Source organism: Megascapheus bottae, chromosome 17 (genome assembly GCF_031878675.1).
Source record: "Megascapheus bottae isolate mThoBot1 chromosome 17, mThoBot2.hap1, whole genome shotgun sequence".
NCBI lineage: Eukaryota > Metazoa > Chordata > Mammalia > Rodentia > Geomyidae > Megascapheus > Megascapheus bottae.
Window position 1 is genome coordinate 50,033,797 of NC_143525.1, and position 18,631 is coordinate 50,052,427.

At 60.5% G+C, this 18,631-nt stretch overlaps 1 protein-coding gene across 1 annotated transcript; it reads right to left on the reverse strand.

The window, feature by feature from the left end:
- Positions 1–10,422: 10,422 nt before the first annotated feature.
- On the reverse strand, positions 10,423–17,931 carry Nptx1 (neuronal pentraxin 1). The gene is made up of 5 exons (XM_090351344.1): positions 17,342–17,931; positions 16,949–17,156; positions 14,834–15,078; positions 13,908–14,087; positions 10,423–13,328 (listed from the first exon to the last, which is right to left on the reverse strand). The coding sequence occupies exons 1-5, from the start codon at positions 17,783–17,785 to the stop codon at positions 13,107–13,109; spliced, it is 1,299 nt and encodes a 432-aa protein (XP_090207470.1). The 5' UTR covers positions 17,786–17,931; the 3' UTR covers positions 10,423–13,106.
- Between the last annotated feature and the right edge of the window lie 700 nt (positions 17,932–18,631).

Below are 18,631 nucleotides of genomic sequence, written 5' to 3' on the forward strand. Positions count from 1 at the left end.
CACACACTTGGCCTAAACTGCAGCCCCAGAGAGGCGTGTCCACCAGATCCTTTGTCCTGTCCAGACAAGTGCACATAAGAAAGGAAGATTCAAGACAGACATGGGGGGCTGTGTGAACACAGGCAGAGGTGGGGGCGACCGTCTCCAGCGCCTCAGAAGTTGGAGAGAGTCTGGGAACTGCCAATGCCTTGACTTGGGACTGGATGAACAGATACATTTCTGTAGATTGCAGCCGCATGGCTCATGGTGGCGTCCTGCAGCCGCCTCCCCACCCCCCGCCACCCTGCTCCCCAGCCTGGACTGCTGAGGGTGGAATGCAGGGGTGAAGGGCAGAGGGCATGGTTTGGAGGGTCCCAAAACCCATGGCTCTGCATTCTCAGGGCCACAGCTCCACCTAAGCCTTGATTGCTCTACTCTCAGGCTGTCTGTCCCCACTGGCATCCTCAGGGCACTGCTGATCTTGTCCTTCTGACCTACAAAGGTCATCCGTGGCGGCTCCCTCCCTGCACCCTGTCCCTCCAGGTGGAATCTCGGGAGCTCAAGGCATTGCCGGGGCTTTGGTTGGATGACAAGAATGCTGGGATGGCTGATCCCTCGCAAGCACGGGGGCCCTGCTGCACTTGTAGCTCAGCTGGAGACGGGCCTGACCCCAGACCCCAGACCTGGCCCTGAGACTCTGCTGCTGGACACGGACCTGACCCCAGACCCCAGACCTGGCCCTGAGACTCTGCTGCTGGAGACAGGCCTGAGCCCAGACCCCAGACCTGGCCCCGAGACTCTGCTGCTGGTGACGGACCTGACCCCAGACCTGGCCCTGAGACTCTGCTGCTGGAGACGGGCCTGGCCTCAGACCTGGCCCTGAGACTCTGCTGCTGGAGACAGGCCTGAGCCCAGATCCCAGACCTGGCCCTGAGACTCTGCTGCTGGAGACGGACCTGACCCCAGACCCCAGACCTGGCCCTGAAACTCTGCTGCTGGAGATGGGCCTGACCCCAGACCCCAGACCTGGCCCTGAGACTCTGCTGCTGGTGACAGGCCTGGCCCTGGGCTCAGCTCACTGCCTGTCAGGGAAGTGATACCCAGAACCATCTGAGGCAAAGGAGAGGATTTCTGGGACTGGAGGTGAGCGCTGCTGGATCTGCTGCCACAGGTCCTGACATTCTCCAGTGGCCCCTTTCCTGTCGAGCCAGCCAGGGCAGGTCTGGCTGTTCTGGGGATGTGGGGAGTGAAAGAGCAAGGTGGCTTCCAGGACATGGCTGTGGCACTGCCCCCGGAGCCTCTCCCCCACCGGAGGCTTTGAAGGGGTCCTGGGAGTGCAGCAGAGTCCTGGGCAGAAACTCACAGGGTCACCTCTTCCTTTCTTTACCCCAGCCCCCCCCCCCCCAGGGCTCTCGGAGGCCCAAGCTCTCTTCCTTCCTCTGTCCATCCTTCTCCCCACTACTCCCTTCTTAGGAATGAAGTCATCTAGAAAAATAATGCAAAAATAGAAAGGAAAAAAATCCTAAGCAAGCGGGATTTTTCCCCCCTTCAAACATTTGGCGAAACACCTCCCACGAGTGTCCAGTGGGGCCTGTTTTGGTCCAAGGGAGGCGATGTCTCAGCTCTGTGGGCCCAGTCCCCACTGCGGGGTCCCCAGAGGACCCCTCTTCAGTCAGCCTGGCAAGGGTCGGTCTCAGGAGCTCAGCCCCAGCCCTCAGGGGCGCCTGGGCAGGGAAGCTGGCAGAGGCAGACGGAACCGAGGACAGACGGTCCAGTAGCCAGCAGGCCAGGGGGTGGCCTTCATGCCTGGGTACCTCTCCTTGCCTCCAACTCTGCCCGCTGGCCACGCCCTGCTGCAGAGTTCTCATCTGTGTATCGTTTATACTCAGCCTGTTTCCAAGAATTTGGAGGCCTTGCTGAAAAGCTGGGATGGGCTGCTGTGCCCAGGCTGCTTGGTGTGCCTCAGTGTTGCTCCTCAGGGTGACCTCGGAGCCTTGGTGATTTCTTTCTCCCTGGGTCCCTGGGCCGCAGGCCCCGTGGGCATGTCTGTGTCTGTGTCCTTCTGCCTTCTCCCAGTCTTGTCCTGTCCTGTGACCATGAAGACAGCTCGGAGGAGGTTAGGGTTGGGTGTTATGGGTGGGCTCCGAGGTTGACAAGCAGGAGAGGGGAAGGGCCTGCTGGCCCTGCGGCATGAGCTTGGGGCAGAGGGGCTGGGGAGAAGCCTCCCACCACCCATTCTGACCCCTCCTGGGCTGTAAGTCACCCACTGCTCAGCCGCTATGGGGGAAGGGGGGTTGGGTACAGTGGCATTTGGCAGCCACAGTCACCACCGCTCCTGGAGGGGGTCTGGGGGCCCTGAAGTCGGGGCCAGAACCAGTCCTCCATGCTGGAAGTTTGGGGCCAGGAACATTGCTGGTTTTAGACCATGAAGCTTTGGGGTAACTTGTTACAGTATGCACACGGCCCATGCCACAGAGGGGCAGCCTGGACCACCCCAGCCCTGGTGGCTTGTGCCTACAGGATGAGGGAAGGGAGGACAGGAAAGGGAGACCCGGATGTACCAGGACTGTGCTGAGTGGGGAGGGGTCAGACTAGAATGTGTCCCTTAGGGGCCAGATGAGAGCAGACCCACATCAACAACAGGGTCAGTCAGGGCTCCCATAAATTGAGCCTTCCTCATGCAGCCACCTTCGGTCCTGGGGCAGTCTGAGCCAGCACAGGCATGCTGGGGCTTGTTTAAGTCTCCTGCTTGCAATTTTGCCAGGCCGGGACCACGTGAAAATGTGGGAATGGCACTGTGTTTCTTCCGAGTCCTGCTCTCTCCTTGTAAAGTGGATGGAGCAAGGTCTGCCTCCACCTGGCAGAGCCCATAGACGGCTTGGTGGAATCCACCTTTTCTGCTTCTCATGTGTAGACTGCGGTCGTTTCAGCTTCTCCCTCTGGTGAGTCTATAGCTTTGGCCTCTGTGGAGTGGGACAGAGGCACAGCAGGCCACCAGCTCGGCACCATCACGGGCCTGGCACCAACAGCAGTGACCAATCCTAGCTCCTCCCTCCTAGCAGGTGGGGTGCTGGCCCGGGAGGGCCCCGAGGGGCAGGGCAGATGCCAGCTGGGGGACACACTGGGCACACCACAGATCACTCAACACCGCAGCGCTGGCCGCCTGGGGGCCGGCACACCAGCGCCAGGCTCTGGAGACGGGACCTCGGCTCCTGACCTGGCCGGTGGTGCAGCCTGGAGCCAGCGCAGTGGGGAGGCGCAGGGCGTCCGGGCGGGCCTCGGCCGCGTCCCGGGAGGCGGCGGGCCTCCGACCGCGGGCCACGAGCGGCGGGCGCGTCCCCGTGCCGGCGGGCGCCCGGGCCCCCGCTCCAAGCCGCCCCTGGCTCCCCCGGGCCGGGTGTGGCCTCGGCTGCGTCCTCCTAGTAAGGTTAATCAGCTAAGCTAGAGGCGCACTAAGCTCCAGGTGGCGAGGGCCAGGCCCGGCTGGGGGGGACCACGGAAGAGCTGCGGGGGGCGGAGCGGGGGGGCGGACCGGGGGGCGGGGGGGGACGAGGCCCTGGCTCCCGGCGTCCCCGCGGTCACCCGCGGCCCTGGCTCCCGGCGTCCCCGCGGTCACCCGGGGGGCGGAGCGGGGGGCGGAGCGGGCAGGCCCGAGCCAGCTCTCGCGAGACGCGGCGCGCTCGGCGGTCCCGCCCGCGGCCGTCCCGGCGGAGCCGCTTCTCCTCGGGAGCCCGCGGGTTCCCCCGGCCCGCCGCCCCGGCCCCCGGGCCCCGGTCAGCCGCTCGCCGCACCCGCAGAGCCGGGAAGCGAGCCGGGGCCCCGGGCCGCCTCCCGCCGGGCGCGCCCGCCCTCGGGAAGCGGGGTTCCGCGGGCTCCCGGGGCTCCCCGGCCCCGCCCCCACGCCCCGCCCCTCGCCCCGCCCCCACACGCCCCTCGCCCCGCCCCCTCCCCCACGCCCTCGCCCGCCCGCCGCAGGGGCTCCCGGCTGGCCACCGCCCATCTCCGCCCCAGGGCCCCTCCGAACGCCAGCCCAGCGCTCCACCCCTGGAGCCGCAGCACCGCCGCTGGCCTGGTCTGAGCCTCACGGACGTGGCTGCCGGGCTGGCGTGGGTCCACCACCCCCGGATCGCAGCCTCCGAGTAGCTGGGATCGGAGGTGAGAAGCGCCGGCGCCAGCTCTGCTCCGCTCCAGCGCCCCGCCCTCTCCCCGCCCCTCCCCGGCGTCTGGGAGGGTGGACCCGGAGCCCCGGGGCAGGCCCGGGCGGCCCCTGTCCCCTCCCCCGCGAGCAAAAGCTTTCAGCTCGTATTCAAGGAGCGACATCTGTGCTGACGGTCTGTGATTCTTCGAGAACCACAATTCTGAAGAGCAAAGCCCAGAGCCAAGAATGCGCAAGCCAGACGGGATTTCGATGAGGAACAAACGGACAGGGCCTCTGCCTACAGAGCCTGAAATGGTGGTGGGCAGAACCTGCTGTCCAGCCCTCCCCAGGGAGCCCCCACACCGGGCAGGGACAGAACGCACAGCGTTTCGCCAAGCAGGTCATTTCTTGGCTATGCTGTCTAAAACACAGGCAAGGAAGGAAGATACCACAAGGGTGTTACCAAGCTACAAGCCTTTGGTGTGTAGGTAATGAGAACATCCACAGGACAGGAGAAGATATGAATGGAGCACACACCCAATGTGATTCTTATCCTTTAATTTCTGATGAGGAATTAACATAAACACCTACAAATTCATCACCAATCCAAAGAAAAAAATCTCAATGCAAAAATGGGCCGTTGGCTTGAATATTTTTCAAAAGAAGATGCACAAATGGCCAATAGCCATGGTACAAGAATGCAAATCCAAACCTCCATGAGATTCCACTTCTCACCCATTGGGACAGCTGCCCTCCAAAAGAAAAACAACCCTGAAATAGCAAGTGCTGGCAAGGGCGTGGAGGAACTGGAACCTGGCACACTGCTGGTGGGAATGTGGAGTGGTGCAGCCACCGTGGAAAATAGTTTGGCAGGCTCTCAAAAAGCTAAACATAGAATTATCACATGAGCCAGCAATCTACTTCAGAGGAGATGCCCCAGAGAATCAAGAGCAGAGGCTGAGAAGACATTTGCACACTGGAGTCCTTACAGTACAGTGGCCAAAGGGGAAGAGCCAGACTGCCCCATAGACAGAGGGCCAGGAGGAAAGTGTGTGCCACAGTGGCACAGTAGACCATGGGCAAGTGTTACCACTCAGAGAAAGCATGAAAACCTGCCCAGGAAGGAGGCCGAGCATGGAGGACACACTGCGGTGGCACCCTGGGAGGTTCCAGAATGATCAGGAAGACTCCTGCCGACAGTAGATTGGAAGCCACCAAGAGGCTGGGGCAGCAGTTCACTGGGTTGACGTTGCTTAATGGGTTCAAAGCATCTGTTTGCGGAAATGAAAATTCTTTGAAGAGAGAGGTGAAAGTAATTGATGCCACAGGGCATACAGTGAAATGGTTAAATAGCAATTGTTAAAAAAAAAAAAGGGGGCCAGGAGTTTGGCCTAGTGGTAGAGTGCTTGCCTAGCATGCACGAAGACCCAGGTTCGATTCCTCTGTACCCCACATACATAGTAAAAAGCCGAAAGTGGTGCTGAGGCTCAAGTGGTAGAGCTCTAGCCTTGAGAAAGTCCAAGGACAGTGCACAAGCCCTGAGCTCAAGCTCACGACTGGCACAAAAAAAAAAAAAAAAAAGTGTTAGTTGCCCCAGGACTGGCAAAAAAAAAGAAGAAGAAGAAGAAGCAGCAGCTCCAGGGACAGTGCCTAGGTCCTGAGTTCAAGTGCTAGGACTGGTGTCTGCGCACGTGCACGCATGCGCACACACACACACACACATTTAGATTCAGTTGTGGGGCGCTGGTGGCTTGTGCCTGTAATCCTAGCTACTCGAGGCTGAGGGATGAGATCACAGTTTGAGGCCAGTCCAAGCAGGAAAATCCATGGGACTCTATCTCCAATTAATCATTCAAAAGGTGGGACTGGAGCTGAGGCTCAAGTGGTAGAACACCAGCCTTGAGTGAAAAAGTCAGAGACAGTGCTCAGACCTGAGTCCAAGTCTCAGTACTAGCACAAAATAAAAAGTATTTGAGAGTAAGAAAGGGAGGGAGGGGAAAAGAAATGGTGGGGGGGAGTCCCTAAGTCCTAAGAAGGAATCGCTGCTTGAGCCTTGCTGGGGTGGGTGGGAGCAGAGTAGAGTGTAGCCGCCATCCTTCCTCTCCCCTCTCCTCCCCTCCTCACCCCTCCTTTCTCCATGCCTCAGGCCTATCTAACTCACTGAGCAGCATCGCATCTCTTCAGACAGAGCCCCAGAGCCCCCACTCTCCTGCCTGTGCAGCTCTTGACTGGTCGTGTGCTGAACAGGGCTTCCCCTTGGAAGCCAATTTTCTGCACAGTGAAAATGTTTTCTCTGTGCCCACTTAGCAGATGGCCCCCCACCTTGTCCTGAATTGAGAGTCACGGAAAGCAAATCAGGGACAGACGGCCTCCTTGGCCCTGTCTTCTGAGCACAGACACATGGGCCTCTCCTCCTCCAGGGCCTTTCCTCCCCCAGGGCGGTTTCCAGGCTGTCGCAAACCGGTGCTGGGCACCTGTGCCACCCAGACTCCTCTTGGCCTGCTGGCCGGGGGCGGGGGCAGTGAGGAGACACTTCTGGATGAGAGTGTGGGGTGGATGTGTGGCAGTGTTTTGTCTCCCGAATGCCTCTTCTGCCCAGCTGTACCTCTCCTTCCAACAGGAAAGGTGCTGAGCTGTTCGGGAAGCAGGGAGCCCCATTCCAGCATTGCCCACACAGAGTACAGAAACATGAGCTTGTCTCGTCTGGAGGTTCCAGGGCTGGTCTGAAGGTTTAGGAAGGGACCGTGAAGACCCCAAGGGAATGTCACTAGGGCAGAATCGTCCCAGCGAGGAGGTCCTGTGGCTTCTGCCTAAAGCTGCCGCTGAGTTATAGGCAGAGGCCGTAGGCTCCAGGGATTGCTCGAGGCCCATGGCACCACCCAGCCCTCCCTTGTCATTCAGAGGTGGGGTCTGATTTTCCACAGGACCAGCTCAGTCTCTCTCAGGAGGCACAACCTCCTTGAGAAACCAAGAGACATAGTGATATCCAAGTTTCCACAATTCCCCTGCTAAGCGGGGTGCAGTCACCAATACCTGGTTCAGGGATTTATAGTAAATAAGTAAGTGTAATAGAAACCTGGGCACCAGTGCCTCAGGCCTGTAGAATTCTAGCTACTCAGGAGACTGAGATCTGAGGATAGAGGTTCAAAGCCAAGGCTGGGCAGGAAAGTCTATGAGACTCCATTTCCAATTACCCAGCAAAAAGCCAGGCTTGAAATGTGACCTAAGTAGTAGAGTGCTAATTATGAGAGAGAGAACAAGGCCCTGAGTTCAGACCCCAGTACCATCAGAAAAAAAGAAAAATCTCAAAGAAAAGAGAAAGGAAAGGAGGGAAGGAAATACCCAAGGCAGTGCATAAAGATAAAGTGTCGTCACTTGCAGTTCAGAATGGCCTTCCATTTCCCACCTTGGCAAGGACCTTGAGGAAGGGAGCAGGGGCTTGTGTGGAATGGAGGCACCTCATTACCTGACAGGAGACCCTCCAAAGAGCCTCTTCTGAGGGCAGCACCCCAGCGACTCCAGCCCCCCAGTGCCAGTGACAGCCACAGCTTCTACCCTGTGAGCCACACTCGAACATACGGAGACGACAGTGCCCTCCTCGGGTGGATGAATCATGGAGAGGGGTCTGGGGAGTGGCGCTGAGCTGAGCAGGGTGCAGCCCCTTGGTGCCAACCCCCAAGGAGAGAAATCCATAGTAGAGGAGAGAGGAGAGGGAGGGAGGGAGAGGAAGCAGGGAGGGGAGGGAGGAGAGGAGGGGAGGGAGGAGAGGAGGGAAGGACTCATCCATTCCCACAGCCCTGTGAGGCCAGCAGGTTGCAGGGGAGGAGCCTGGGATCCAGGGGCCAGGATTCATGGGCTCTCAACATTTCTGGTCAGGCTGTTGAACGTTGAACATGCCTCAGGGCCTCTCAGCTTCAGTCACCTAATAGGGGGATGGTTCCACTAACCGACCCTCGAGGCTCTCCCAGCCCAGCCCTCTCTAAGTCACTAGAGGATCCCCCAAACCATTCTGCTAGCGAGGTGGAATGGTGGAGTGGACTCTCTCATCAGGCCACCACCTCCTGTGCTTGCGCAGATGAAGGAAGCTTCAGAGAGAAGAATTAGCACAGCATAAAATAGAAGCAGTCACCAGTTGCTCACATCTATAATCCTAGCAGCTCAGGAGGCTGAGATCTGAGGATCACAGTTCAAAGCCAGTCTGGACAGACAAATCCTAGTGACACTTATCTCCAATTAACTAAAAACTCAAATGTAGGTATGGCTCCAGTGCCAGCCTTCAATGAAGCTAAGGGAGAATGAGCGGCCAGGCCCTGAGTTCAAGCCCCAGTACACCCATAAAAGCAAAAAAGTAAGCTTACTGCAGTCAAAACAGGGCAGACTGCCTCTGTGTGGTGTAAGTTAAAAAAAAAAAGTATGCACACAAGAAATGCTTCATGCATCTTGTGGGCATAAGACATCTCTGGACGTGAAATCCTGGGTGTGCCCCTTCTGCCTGGAGTAGGCCCGTGGGGCTACAGAGTGGGCTGTAAACGCCCTACAAGGCTGGAACCCTCCACAAGCCACTGCTCTCAGCCCCGGGTCCCCTGGTATCATCCACTGATGTGCAGAGACCAGATGTGGGAGATACAGAAAGCCACTTCTTTCTAATGGGAGTTGAAACACTCAAGCAAGACTCTACCACACAGACAACGATGCTCTTCCCTGAGCTGGAGCCCCAGGTGGCATTTGGCCTGCGAGAAGGTACCACGCTGCAGGCACCACTCTAAGCCCCCTGCAGCTGCCCCTGCGCCCCTAGGACCCAGGCCAGGGGATCCAGCCACTGGCTGCTGTGCGCAGAGATGCCGCCCGAGGGTCTCAGGACTGCCTGCTTGTCTTCCTGTACACTGCAGTGGCTCAGTCACCCCATAAAGCCCAGCTCCCTGTGGCTGGGGAAAGCCAGGGTATTGTGTAGAAAACCTTGGGCAGTACCAACATGGAGGCAGAATGGCCCAGGTTATGGGGACAGCCAAGCAGCTACAGCCTCAGGTGGTTCGCTGTGAGCACCAGAACATGGACCCCAATCCTTGTGCCCCTGGAAGGGAGGCCGCCCCAGGCTGCCCAGGCCAGTCAGGCCTGGCCAGGAAGCAAGTTCTTCAGGCACTGGGTACCCACTCCCATCGGCAGGGGCGAGTGCTTCCCCTCAACTCGTGCTGAGGGAAGGGGCCTGGGGATGCTGGGACATCACTAGGGTGTCAGGGACATTTGCAGAGGACGAGCCAAGCCACCCTTCACCTCAGGCCCTGTGCGCCTCCTTAAATTGGGAAATCACCTCTGTGTCAGTTGCTCCTGGGAAGTGAGGACCCCCCCCCCTGCCCCTGAGATTTCAGCATCCCAAGGGCTGGTAGAGAATACAGTACAATGTAGCGACTGGATTTGTGTCCCCTATAGGTGTGGCCACTGTGCCTTGCAGGTGGGGACAGAAAACGACAGTACGGCCAGGAAGGGGGAAGCTTTAGGAAAGAGAAAACAGTCCAAGGAAACCAATCTTTCTTCACTCTTTACTGTGTAAAAATAAACTTAACAATTCATGTCATTTCAGCAAGAAAATGAAAAAACAAAAAGAGAAAAAAGCAAGAATACCAGTAGAAATAGTGCGTTTCCAGACCTGCCGATGAGGAGTGGGGGCGGGCCCGTGGTTTTGGCCCCTTTGATACCCAAAAGGCTGCAGATAGTATGAAAATGTACAACTTTGGTTAGCAAATAATGAAAAAGTAAGATACATCAATTCTCTTTCCTATTTTACAGTATGTACATGGTAACAATATCAACTCCAGGGGGGTTACTTGTTTGTTTTTTATTTTTTGGCAAAGACAAAATTGGGACTCTTAAGTATTGGGCTTTTGTTTCTCCTTAACGATTCGTTCCCTCCTAACACGAGTCCACTGCGCACAGAAGCGACACACTTCCTGTTCTTAGCTGGATAAACGTACACCTTGTGTTTGAGCGATGACAGCCTGACAGCTCGAAGCCGCCCGGGCCATGCTGAAGGGCGTGCAGTCTGGCCCCCTCACCTTCCAGCACGCAGCCTTACTTCTAGCTAGCCTGGAACCGATGGCCAGCTCCAAAACCAAGAGCCCGCCAGAAACAGCCTTTGGGCTCTCCTGGTCCCCAACGCACCTTTTCAGGTTCAGGTGGCCCCTTGCTGGAATGGTTGTGAACCTCACGCCCGCCTCCCCCGCCCACCCCGCCCCCACGGTCTCAGGTCCCAGGGCTGGTGACAACGTGATCTTTGCAGTCTTAGAAAAGAAACTGGGAGTCTACAAAAGGAAAAGAAAGCATACAAAATGTATCTCTTTCTTCCAAAATACATCTTTCAGTCCTACATTTTGGTGGAGCCTGAAAGTTTTCCCAAGGGAGATAGAGGTTGAGATAATTTATAGGTTTATCCTATTCTTTCATAAAAATACTCTTGTTTGGTAATAAACTTTTTCTTCTACAGTAAGAGAAATAATACTGTATTATTATCAAAAGCAAGAAGGCTTACGATTCAAGTGGGATCTAGAGCCCGGGGCCTCTGTGGCAGCTTTCCCACCCCAGACGCCCTGGGAGCTGCCGGACACCAGCTTGGCAAAAGCAGACACTGTCTCAGCAGTGCTTTTTATCTTCTTATGTTATAAAATGGCTTACCTGAGAGAGGCATGTATTATTCAGTGCAAGAGGGAGCATCAATCAGATCATGGAGTCGGAGGAAGTGTGTGGATTAGATTTTCGGCTGTGTCATCTACCTTTCTCGGGGCCAGCCAAGTGCCAAGTGCGCCTACAGTGATGGAGGAGGGGGCTCGGCACAGACTCCAGTGAGGGGCGGGGCGGGAGCTCAATGTCCGCTTCTGTCCCTGGCACCGTGGGCTCATCAGGAGAGAGGGGACAGGGAGGAAGGAGAGGCGCCAGGAGGCAGAAAGGACAGACATAAGCATGGGGGGGGGGGTGTGCTCCGCCCTCTAGCTAGGGCAGAGGATGGCTTGTGGTCCTGAACCGACAGCTCCCACCTGGCCCGTCTGGACAGAGGTGGACTGGGGTTCGTATTGGCAGGGGCCGGAGCTGGTGGCAGGTGTTGGCCCCTGGCACAGTGGCTCTGGGCCTTGCCTGGCAGCAGCTTCCAGACAGCTGGAGTGAGGGTGGGGCACAATCTGGTCTGGAAAGGTGATTCCAAGCTTGCTCTCTCTCTTTCTCCCTCTCTCTCTTTCCCAACCAAGAGTATCATTCTGCTTGTTCTCAGCCCACCTGTTAGAAATGCTTCTTGCTGCGTGTGGGGCTTGGGCAGGCGGAGAGGAGCACGGGTCTGTGCGCCGCCTCCGACGCCCCTGACTTGCTTACCCATCCGTTTTTGGCGGCTACATGGGTGGTCACAGAACACTGGTGGCACCAGCACACAACACGGAACCAGAGAAGTCCATGCAGGCAGGGGAACACACACCGGACCAGGGAGCAAGGGGTACGCCACCCCAGGAACATGCAAACACACGGAGAAGAGCTCGCAGACCCACGGGCGCCACAGCCCGAAGGGCGAGGAGGAAGCACGATTATCTAAGAAAAAAGCCACTGTGGAACGCCGAGGCTGCGGCAGCCACTCTGCACGCCTGTGAGCCGGCGCCCGGGACCGTGCAGACACCACGAGGACAGCGACAGGGACACCGACACACACGGATGCACGAGGTTCCCACAGGACAGGGCCTGGCAGAAGGAGACAGGTGCCCGGGGAGCAACAGGGGGCATCCGACACCCGCCCGAGAGGGGTCTGCAGTGCAGATGAGCCGGGCAGTGTGGATGGCTAGAAAGACTGGGTCAGCCTTTCGCTAGTTCAGCTTCTGGAGCCAGAGTCCAGGGCGCTCCAGGGCCTGTGCCCACCAGACAGGGACAAAGCAGGGGACTCTCCCTACCCTGGGCACAACCTCTGCGTGTTTCTCTCTCTCTCTTGCTTACACACACACACACACACACACACACACACACACACACACACACACACACACGCACACGCCTCCCTTTCGGAACTAAAAAGCTGTTCATGCTGTTTGCCATGGGAAAAGCCAAAGGCCAGTCTGGACACGAGTCAGGGGCTGGGAAAGGCCAGTGCATGGAGAACTGGGTGGCAGGACTTGCCCCGGCCAGGCTGGCTCCATGTGGGAACAGCCCCCGACCCCTGTCCCAACACAGCCAAGCTACTGCCCCTGGCGACTGCGCCATGGGCTGTCCCGGGGGCTGCTGGGGTCTCAATGAGCCCAGACTCCTCCCTCAAAGTCTCTGATAAGACAAGCAGGAGGGACCGGGCCAGGGCACTACGGAAGGGGAAGAGAGCTCTGTGGCTGAACAGCCTTTTGGGAGGCAGCAAGGCCAGGGCGAGGCTCTGGGATGGAGCGAGCGGGGAGGCGAGTGTGCAGGGGGCAGGGTGACCTCCCTCAAATACAAACTCTCCCTCTGCGGACCCCTCTCCCTTAGCAAACCACTCCCGGACACGCATAATGGCAAAAGAGAGCCATACTGCTCCAAAAGAGGTTGACAAGACCGATGGCTGCGCGAGAGGCGCTGCACGGGGTGAGGCGGACAGCAGAGCCAGCAGACACTCTGACCCAGGGGGAGGTTCCCAAAGCAAGGAGGAAGTGAACAGCTCACTCTAAAGTAAACGCCTCCTCCAAGCGCACGTGTGCGCACACACACACACACACACACACACGCACACACACACACACTACCTCTCACCTACGTCTGCCTTGTTCAGAGTCGATGCCGCCTGCTTTAGCTGTGACTAGGCATGCCTGGAAAACAGTCGGGGCTCCTAGGGAGACATGGGGTGCCCCTCAGGGATGGAGGGGAGCCGGGCTGCTTCATGTGCAGGAGGAGGACAGAACCAGGCTGTGTGCAGGTGCAGGGCCGTGGCCTTGATTCATTCCTGGGGAAGGGAGAGAAGAGATGGCTGCTCAGGCAGGGTGGGGGCAGGCGGGGCCCAGCGCGGTCAGTTGATCTGGCGACAGGCCTCGAATGTCCACTTGGTGGCTCCCCCGTAGATGTCGATCTGAGATTCGGCCCAGGCGATGACGTTGCCGGACAGGGCCTTGCTGCTGCAGGTAGCCAGGTTGTACACTTCGCCTGGGGTCAGCTTGCGGTCCCAGACGTTGAAGTGGGCCAGCTCACCCACAAATGCCTGGGTGGCATCGAACCCTCCGCCCAGCGCGTCCTTTGGAGAAAAGTAGGGATGGGTGTTGGGGGATTGGGTGAGCTGAGGGGCCTCCCCAGAGGATAGGAGGTATCTGGGCCTCCTCAGGGCACCATTCTCTCTCCTCTCCCTGGTCTTCAGCCACGCATCTGTCTCTGTCTGGGCTCAGGCACAGCTGTGGTGCCACCGCCTGCTCTCGGGACGCAGGTCATGTGCTGGGCGCCCTGGGTTCTGCCCTCCCTCAGCCCGAGTGAAGGGTCACCGGGCCTCGACACCCATGGCTTCCGGGTTTCAGGCCCTAACTCACATCCTCCCAGCTACCGCCGATCCTGTCCCAGCAGGAATGGAGACCTGGCTTCTCTGGACCTCGGCCTACCTCTCCCTCACGCCCCGAAGAAGTGGAAGCACTTCACTGGAACTAAATTATTCATTGCTAAAAGCTGAAGTGCCCTTCTAGAACCTAAAGATCAGGCGTCCCTGCTGTGCTTTCCAGGAGTGCAGACCCTCCCTCCCTCCCCGCTGGGGATTCCTGAGCCCACCTGTGGGAGGACCCACGGGCGGCTCCCCACCCCCCGGGGTCCCCGGCCGCTCCACCCTCACCTGCTCCTGGCCCAGCACCAGCACGCCCTGCGGCTTGATGGGGTGATAGGGGGCCAGGTTCTCGCCGCTGCCGCCCTGGGTGCCATCCTGGTAGGCCTCCCAGACCCCGTCCCGCGTGGTCCACGTGATGCAGATGTGGTGCCACTTGCCGTCGTTGATGACGAAGGGCAGCTTGGCCACCTGGGAGGAGAGGGATGCCCACCCTGGCGTGGAAGCCCCAGCCTGGCACCACCTCCCTGACACCACACCCTGCCGCACACACCTGGCCCTGTCCTCGACTTTACCCGTGGGGGTCACAGCATCACACGGGAAGTCCGGTGTGACACTCACCTGGTCATCACTGCCTGGCTTCCCGCCTCCTCTCCCCTCCCCTCCCCCCTGCCATCCTCAGGCACTGGGTGCTGGGGTTACAATGCCCAGCCAGCTCTGCAGAGGCTGTGGGGGATGGGGACCGGCCTTTGAAAGTTTGGGCTAGCGAGCCTGGGGTGCGGATGCTCCCTCCCCTACTCCCACTTAGGGAGAGGGGGCCCGGAAAAGCCTAACCCTTACCGTGACACATCACAAACAAGGACCCTCCAGAGGGGAGGGCTGCCTTCTTTCTGGGGGTCAGACACACCAGGGCTCTCTCTGTGAGTAGGGGGCTAACTGGGAAACCTCTGAATGGGGAAAGAATCTTCAAGAAGCATCTAGAGCATCTACAGTCCCCAAACAGGGGAGCTGAGCCAACCAGAGCCAGGAGGAGGAGGCGGTGGCGGAGGCACAATCACACCAGCGAGATGACTGCCTGCCCTCTGCCATTCCACTCCTACCTCCAAAGGCTTCTGGAAGTTTCCAGCTCTCCTCATGAGTGACAGGCAGTAAGGGAAAGGGCCGCTCCTGCTCTGGACTCTACCCCCCCCCTCCAGGTCCCTCGGGGGGGGGGGTACCTTGTCGTTGATGAGGATCTCCATGGGGTTGCTGCCCCACTCGATGAGGACCAGCTCGTTGGCCTGGCCGGGCACGGCGTAGGAGAAGGGCGTGCCCACGCCGGGCGCCGCGCTCGACTTGAGCCACATGCACACGGTGAAGGCATACATCTCGGGCAGGCTCTTCTTCACCTTGGCGTACATGTAGTTGGTACGCAGTGGGAACGTGAGCTGGAACTTGTCACCGGGACGGTTGTCTTTCTGACCTGGAGAGGACACACCAGTCCCGACACTTGTCCCTTAACCCAGGGCTCCTGGCCATCGCAGTCGTGTCTGGTCCCCACTGAGCCCCGTTATGTGAGGAGGGCATGGAGCCAGCTGGTGAAGGAGCTGACCCAAGGGCTCTGCACCCTGGCCTGGCTGGCTCTGGCGGCCACATGGTGCCATCCCCAGGGCGGTAAAGGGGGGGTCACAGCACAGAGCAGGCCTGCCCGGGAGAGGGAACAAGGACAGCTCCAGCACACCCTGTCAACAGACCAAGAAGGTGTGTGTGTGTGGGGGGGGGAAGCGGGCCAGCTCCCCGCAGAGCAGCCCCTCCGGGATCTGACCTGATTCCAGAAGGTGACAGTGACAGCGCTCAGAACCCGTCACTCCTCATCTCTACTCCAGTGCTCTCTCCCTTTTATCTCCATCCAAGACAACCAGGACCCTGGTGCCTACCCCAACCCCGGCCCTGGGGGCCAGGTCCTGGGCAGCCCTGAGCACACTGGCTCTCCAGGGACCACCTGGGGTCCACCAGGACAGGACATGCACTAGCCTCCACCAGGCTAGCGTGGGCCAAGTGTCCACTCTGAGGATATTATTCTGTATGGGAGAAACTTCCGGGAAATTCAGGCTCCTGGCCTAGTGGCTTCTCCATTTCACACAGCCCCCAGTGTCCAGTCTTCCAGTCAATGTCCCTAAGGACTGCCTAACCCTACCTCCACCTGCACAGCCAGGGCCCTGGTGACTGACTGGCAGAAAACATTCCCATACAGCAGTGGTGCCACAGAGAATACAGGGACACAAGCACCCTGCCAGCTCCTGCTACGCCCCGGAGCCCAGAAAGAAATAGGTCCCCTAGGCCAAGAGGGATTTCTAGACGGCATCCTGGCAGGCCAGCAATGGCCTCCTCCTCCTCCCCCTCCTCCTTCTCCCCCTCCTCCTTTTCCTCCTTTAAGTCAGGCAGGGGTCTTGGGCAGAGCACGGCTGGATTCTTCAGGGCAACACCCCCTACCTGAACTAAGCAGCAGAGAGAAGAAAGGGGGTCTGTGGTGTCTCTCAGGAGTGTTTCCAATTCTCTGCATTCCCTCTCTCCTTCCCCCCCCCACCTCCAGGTCCCTCTTTTCCCCAGATCTGTTTTTCAGTTACATAACGGGCCTTAAGATGGCACTGTTTAAATCCATCCAGCACATTTTGCAGTCTAGGCCGGGTCACGTGTCCCTGCTCTGAGCACGGCTGTCTCCCCCCCCCCCCCCCGCCCCTTTTACAACCTTGTTTGATTTCTGCGACTTCAAGGCAAAACTCCTCCTTGGGCACAGGCACTGGGGCCGGCCTGAGCTGGGGATGGAGGGAGCAACTGGAGCACAGCAGCTGGGGACACTTGGGCCACTCGGAGGGGAAAGCTGGGGAGGGGGCACTCAAGTCCTGGGCCGCTTGGGGTGGGGGCGGGGCAGGGTAAGCAGATGGGTGATCTCAGGAGGGTGCCAGCAGCCTGGGGGAGCTGGGAGGACACTGGCTCTGCAGCCCAAGGCAGCCCCTGCCCAGCTCCCAGGGCGATGGAGCCCAGCTCCCGAGAGCGAGCCTGCCTTCTCCAGGGAGAGCAGGAGCCTGACTCGGTTGCAGCACAAAGTTGCTGAAGATGAAACCTAACAGACTTGAGAAACCCAGCTGTGTGTGTGTTTGTGTGTGTGTGTGTGAGAGTCTCTATGAGGGGGTGCAGCGTGCAATCTTGTCCCCGCTCTGCCTCTCCCCTCATCACGCGCACAGAGGAATCTCCAGGAACAGGCTGGAAGCCCAGAACCTCAGCAGCCGGAATTGGGGGACCGAGCCCTGCAGGGAGCGTCCGGGCAGGGGCGGCCGCGGCCGGGTCCTCACCCTTCTCCAGCTCGCTGATGCGCTGGTGCAGGGAGGTCAGGGCGCTCTCGATCTTGACCCTCTCCTCGGTGTCGTTCCTCGGGCCTCCCTTGCCCTCCTCCAGCGTGTTCACCCGCGACAACACCTGCCGCTCCAGGTCGTCGATCTTGCTCTGCAGCAGATCCTTCAGGCTGTTGGTCTGGCTGGAGGAGTTGAGGCGGCTGTACTGCTGCGGGGCACAGGGGCGGGGGAGAAAGCCTCGCGGTTACGGGGCGCGCGCGCGGGGTGGCCCGGCCGGGCGCTCCGGCCCGGGAGCGAGGAGGCGCCCGCAGGGCCCCCGCGCGCTGCCCGGGCCGGGGCCGGGGCGCCGGGGGCCGGGGACGCGGGGGGCGGGGAACTGCGGCTCACGCGGACCTCGAGGTTCTCCAGGCGGGTTTTGAGCGACTGCAAAGTTTGGCCGAGTTGGCTGAGCGTCTCCGCGGCCGGCGTCCGGGACAGGTCGCCCATGGTGTTCTTGCCGGAGCCGGGCTGCTTGCGGCCGCCGCCGGCCCGCGCCTCGCCGGGCCCCGCGTCCAGCGTGCTTTGGCTCTCGCAGCGGCCCAGCTTGGTGGTCAGCTCGCGGATGGTCTCCTTCTGGCTCAGGATGGTCTCCTTCTGCTGCAGCACGGTCTCGCGGAGCTGCAGCACGTTGGTCCGGAGCTCCTCCGCGCCGCCGCCGGCCACGGACGCGGCGCACAGGTCGGCGTCCACGGGCACCGAGGTGCAGATGAAGCGCGTCGGCCCGAAATCCTGGGCCCCGCTGCCCAGGAGGCAGAGGGCGAGCAGCGCACAGGTGCGCGCGGCGCGGCCGGCCGGCATGGCTGCGGACCCCGGGCGCGCCGGTCCGGCTCGGCTCGTGCGGGGCTGGGCGCGGGCTGGGGACCGGGCTGGGGACCGGGCTCGGGCTCGGGCTCGGGCTCCGGGGGCCGCGCTCCGCGTCCACGCCGAGCTCTCCGCCGCGCGGTCCGGCCCCCACTGTCGCCGGCGCTGCGGAGCCCGCGCCTTTTATGCCGGCGCGGGAGGGGCCTGGGCGCCGCCGACGTCAGCGGGGGAGGAATCCCGCTTTAATCGCCCGCCGCCCCGCCGGCCGGGGGGTCGCGCGGGGGCGCGGCTGGGGCAGCCTCGTCCCGCCGCTCCCCCACCTCCTCCTCCTCCTCCTCCCTCCCTCCCGCGCCCCCGCCAGGCCAGCGACGCCCCCCCCCCGAGGGCAACAGAGGGGATGAGGGGGTCGGGCGGCGGCCTGGACTCTGGCGCGCGTGGTCCCCCATCTTCGATGGGGCTCAGCGGAGCCCGGCAGGGGCCCTAGGGGTCCGCGCCCCCGGGGTGTGCCCCGCGCCCCGCGTGCTGGAGGGCAGCGCCGCCGGGAGGGCTCCCGGATGCCCACTGGATCCCGAAAGGGGGTAACGGGCCCGCTTCACGTTTCTCAGGTGTCCGTGGGGGGCTGGGACGAGCCCGGCCGAGTCTCCCCGTGACCTGGTTCTCGCGCCCCTTCCCCGGCCCCGCGCCCCCCCCTCCGGCGGACCCCGCCATTCCCGGGGGAGCGGCGCTGGGGACTTCCCGGAGCTGCCCTTCCAGACATCCGAGCCCGCCCCATTCCGGACACCAGGCGCCCCGGGGACCGGCTGAGCAGCCAGGGGGCCCCCACGGAGAAGCCTTCCGCGCTCC